General features: G+C 42.1%; 1 protein-coding gene across 1 annotated transcript; it reads left to right on the forward strand.

Annotated features, from left to right (window-relative positions):
• Positions 1 to 4593: 4593 nt before the first annotated feature.
• On the forward strand, positions 4594 to 5032 carry LOC140737370 (large ribosomal subunit protein eL42-like). Its single transcript, XM_073063835.1, has one exon. It carries the CDS (start codon positions 4639 to 4641, stop codon positions 4957 to 4959), a length of 321 nt encoding a protein of 106 aa, XP_072919936.1. The 5' UTR covers positions 4594 to 4638; the 3' UTR covers positions 4960 to 5032.
• Positions 5033 to 5381: the final 349 nt, after the last annotated feature.

Genomic DNA, 5381 nt, shown 5'->3' on the forward strand with positions numbered 1-5381 from the left:
GTGGTCTGTTTCCAGTAGGAATTTAGTGCCTATCAAGAAGCAGCTGAAGCTTTCACAAGCCCACATGAGAACCAGCATCTCTTTTTCAATTTGGGCATAACGCTGTTCAGTAGGAGGCAGTCCTCTTGATGCATATGCCACCGATCTCCATGCACCACTGCAGTGTTGCATGAGCACTGCCCCTAGGTCACAGCAAGAGGCATCTCCTGAGACCTTGGTTGCTTTGTTCGGATCAAAGTACACCAATGAATTCAGAGCCACTGGTAGGAACTATGAGTTCGAAGAGCAGACAAGCAGCCCACTGTTCCCACAGGCTAATAGAAAAACAGAAAGAGAGGTGCACACTGTTAATAGTCTCCTACTGAAGGCAAAAGACCCCTGCAAAGCACTGCTGGCTTACCACTCCACACCTCTTGCAAGTGGCTACGTCCATCAGAGCTGTCAGAGACTGAGAACAAGCCTGTCCGTTCTTCCTTCCCTTCTCCGACTCACTGACAGGATTTAGACAATGTTTTGAGGCAACACAATGTGAGAAAAAGATAAGCGTTCATGTTCTCAGACACAGACCAAAACTTTTGTCACCGCTCAGGAGTGGTGAAGCTATTTAGATCTCAGACCAATCCACCAAAGGAACAATAGTCTGGCACCATGTGCCACGATCATTGGTGATCAGAACATCACAAGGTAAAATCGAGTAGAACAGGCGTGTGCTCATGCCCCTTAAAAGTCCACAAAAAATAGAGAAAGAAATAGAGTGGCCTGATCCTTTTGATGAGGACCACCTACCTGAGGTGGATGGACCTGTTCAGGAATCTCCATCTGCTCTAACACTTCCAGAACCTATACCAGATCCAGTTGTTTACCTACTTTCAAATCTCTTACTATCTTTCCTTTCAGTTAGTCCTGACGAAGGGTCTCGGCCTGAAACATCAACAACGCTTCTCCCTATAGATGCTGCCTGGCCTGCTGTGTTCCACCAACATTTTGTGTGTGTTGCTTGAACTTCCAGCATCTGAAGATTTCCTCGTGTTTGCCAGTTGTTTATCTGTTCTGCCACAGAGATAGTTTAGGGCAAGTGACTAAATAGGAAGAATAAATCCTCTCACTTTGCCAGAGTGCTCTGGTAGTGTACTCTGACCTCCATTAGGTTTCGTGTTTTTTTTAAAGAGTTTTCATGTTAAAAATTTCACAAAATGCACATTCTTTTTTTTAAAAAAAAGAATTATTGGAAAAAAAGGAGGAAAACAAAAGGAAAGACAGTTATAATGTTGGCAGTTCTTTTTATACAAAGACAGTGAGAGACCATTAAACAAAGAGAAAGATAGTTATAATATTGGCAAATCCTTTTTATGTTTATGTAAGGAGTATAAGTTACGTGCTATAGGTAAAGTGAACTGAATTGCTCCATTTCAGTGACTATAATTTCAATGAAGTTCTACAGAAAAGAAGTACATACCTAGTTTTTCCTGTGCGCTACTCACTTTATACTGATAACTGTGATGCTAAGTACAGCTCCAACATCATATTTAAGTTTGCTGATGACATCACTGTTGTTGGCCGAATTAAAGGTGGTTACCAGGTGACATATAGGAGAGAGATTGAAAATCTGGTTGAGTGGTGCCACAACAATAACCTCTCACTCAACATCAGTAAAGTCATAGAGCTGATTATTGAGTACAGAAGAAAGAATTTGGGCAATGCTCATTAGGGGATTAGAGATGGAGAGGATCGGTAGCAGTAAATTCCTGGGTGTTATCATATTCGAGGATCTGTCCTGTGACTAGCACGCAACTGTCAATTCAAAGAAAATGCGGCAGCGCCTCTGCTTTCTTTGAAGCTTGCGCAGATTTGGTATGCCATCTAAAACTTTGACAAACTTCTATAGATGCACAATGGAGGGTATCCTGACTGGTTGCCTCACGGCATGGTATAGAAACACCAATCCCAAAGAGTGGAAAAGCCGACAGAAAGTGGTGGATACAGCCTAGTTCACTCCTGGAAATGCACTCCCCACCACTGAGCCCATCTACAAAGAGCACTGCCACAAGAAAGCAGCATCCATCTTCGAAGACCTGCACCATCCAGGCCAAGTGCTCTTCTCACTATTGCCATCAGGAAGAAAGCATAGAGACTTCAGGTCCCATACCATGAGGTTCAGGAACAGTTATTACCCTTCAACCATCAGGCTTCTGAACCATCACTTACCGCAACACTGAATTGATCATTGCACACAAACCATGGACTCACTTTCAAGGATTCTACAACTTACGTTCTCCATTTTTAATCTATGTATTTATTACTTCTTTCTTTTTAGTATTTGCACAGTTCGTCTTCTTTTACACATTGGTTGTTTCTCCATCTTTGTGTGTAGTTTTTCGTTGATTGTTCTACTGTGAGTAGCTGCAAGAAAGTGAATCCCAGGACAATATTTGGTGACACATGTGTGCTTTGATAACAAATCTACTTTGCACTTTGAACCTTCTGCAGCATTTTTTGATCGTGTGCACTGGAGCCTCCACACCAGGTGGAGATGCAACCAACCAGTCGGCTCCCCATGGTACATTTATAGAAATTTGCTAGAATTTGTCTGCTGAAGAAGAATAGCAATGCCTTCGACCATGAGGTATCAGGAGATGATGAAGTTACCCCACCAGATTACATTCTGGTTTTTACATTCTGTATTCTGTAGACTTCTGTAGACTGTGACACATTTTATTATTTACAGTAATCCTATGTCTTTGCAAACTAAAATTGTCGGGTCACATAAGACAGTGATTCAGATGCATATTCTGATTATATTAGGGATAGTAATGGGAGAACTTTTGGTAAATCGTTCAAAGGGGAGCTGGATACATTCTGTAGCTAAAAGGAAAGATCATACAAAGCAGTGAGAAACAAGCAGGGGAATGGGGCCCACAGAATTACTTTTGCAGGGAACTAAAATGCACTCATTTACCTTGTGATGCATTCATTCTGTGATTCCGTGATCCTGAAGAGAAGTTTTCCTGAAAACCAATTGATAAATGATAATGAAACAATAATCTCACTCAGCCTTGGCAATGGTGGTGTATGTGGGAAAGCAACAATGATTGAAAACTACTGAAGCCCAGTCATACCTCACCACTCTCCTGCAAATCACCATTTGAAAAATGCACTCGTAATTAAATCAACAGAACAGGAAGTGCTTTCTTAGCGTTTTCAGGAGCAGAGAAGATGAAAAGCACAAATTGTACAAAGATAGGTGCAAAAAGTTTGGAAGAGTGTAAAGATAATCAGGTAGGAATATATGGTTAAAATTGTTGTATATTTTGTCATGCATGGCATTTTGCATGGTGCGATGGCATGCTGGGAATTGGGACATCTAAAATGGATGTGGCTTGTTTTCCTGAAAGCAAAGGACGAACTGACTCATAGGCTGTTCTTATCAAAAGTATTTTCTTATCGGTCTTGTTAGATCTAATTTTCAGTATAAAGACAGCCACAAGGCACAATTTTTAGTCTTTCTTTGCCTTTCTTTTTTCTTTCGTACTTACAGTAGAGTGAGATGTTTACTGTTATTTCTTTCTTATGAATATCTAATAAAATGGCAGTAACCACATGATTTATGCCTCATTTTTAACTCCCAAAGAACCTTCTGCACACTAATACCTTCAAATCCAAAATAGCCAATCCTCACCAATCTCCAACTCCCATTAGCTGACTCAAGCATAGCATTGTTAAAGCCCAGTCTCACATTGGACATAGAGAAACAACAGTACAGCAGAAAGTTAGTGTGCACATGATCAAAACAAAATGTACAGACAATTTAAAGTATGTGGCAAAGTGTAAATCAGCCAGCTACAGCATGTTGCTGTTAAACTTAACCAGTCCAGTCTGGTAAATATTCAACCAGTCCAGTCTGGTAAATATTCAAACAGTCATATAATTAAAGAAAGTGGTTGGTTGGCATCCATCTGTCTTGAAGGACAATGGGTAATGATGGTGATTGTCATCATAAGCCTGGGCAGAAGGTATGGAGATCCTGAGATGCCCAGTCTTTAGATCCCTGTCTTGGCCTCACCAGTGTATTCCAAAGCAAAGCTTATGAGGCAATATGCTTGGCACCAGCTTGGCCGCAGTAGCCACCGGTAGGATGTTCAATGAGTCCAGCTGCTTTAGGGGCTCCACTCTGGATTTACGGTCTGGGTTTACTCCCATAGCCTTCGTCTCTCCCAGGCTGCCCACAAAGCAGTGGGGCTATTTACCCATAGCTGGGGATGTGGTACACGAGCACCAGGGCATGTCCTGGTGGGCCTCTGTGCTACGTGTGCAGGGGCCAGACCTCCTCCCCGTCCTCTGTAGTTCAGCCTCAGCCCGAATGGAGTTCAGTTTCCGTGTGTTGCCAGTGAGGAGGCATTACATGGGGCTTGCTGTTGAGAGGCTCTGTACTGGCAGGGAGAGGCTTACACATTCAGCATTTCTTTTCGTAAGACTGTTAGCCAGTGATGGAAGCTGAAAGTGAGAGCGACAAGCACTACTCGCCACACTAGATGCATCACAGCAACCATTTTGACACCAAGGAATATAAGCTTTCTTCAATAAAGAAAAGAATGGGCCCCTTTCCTCCTCTCGCCGGGTGCAGGGCAGCAGCGGGAGAAGATGGTTAACGTGCCTAAGACCCGCAGGACATACTGCAAGAAATGTCGTAAGCACCAGCCCCATAAGGTGACCCAGTACAAGAAGGGAAAGGATTCCTTATATGCACAGGGTAAGAGGCATTATGACAGAAAGCAGAGTGGTTATGGTGGACAGACAAAACCTATTTTTCGTAAAAAGTCCAAGACCACAAAGAAGATTGTGCTGAGACTGGAGTGTGTGGACCCCGGCTGTCGCTCCAAGAGAATGCTGGCCATCAAGAGATGCAAGCACTTTGAGCTTGGAGGAGACAAGAAGAGAAAGGGCCAAGTCATCCAGTTCTAAGCTACATGGGTTTTTGGAGTTCACTTCACAATAAAAGTTATCACATTTTAAAAAAAAGAAAGAAAGAAAAGAATGGTGTAGGCGAAACATCCTCAAATATGAGGATGTTATTCAACATCTGAGGCAGTCAGATATATGATTATGAATTGGTATTATTTAAACATCATTTTCTGGCAAAGTTCTTGCTTTCATTTTTTTTAAAACTCCAGGTCCGAACAAACTCACCTGCCAAACCAGCCTTTGACCAGCCTATCTCAGAAAACTGTATATTTTACCCCTAAACTGCATTTTGGCATTTACCATATAGCTTATATTCTGCTACATTGTTCCTTATTCATGTCTTTTCCCTTCAATAAATTTCCTTGCCATCATTGTAAAATTCTTTTAAAAAAACAGTGGGAGGACCGTATTCCTCTCAAGCA

Source organism: Hemitrygon akajei, chromosome 2 (genome assembly GCF_048418815.1).
Source record: "Hemitrygon akajei chromosome 2, sHemAka1.3, whole genome shotgun sequence".
Classification (NCBI taxonomy): domain Eukaryota; kingdom Metazoa; phylum Chordata; class Chondrichthyes; order Myliobatiformes; family Dasyatidae; genus Hemitrygon; species Hemitrygon akajei.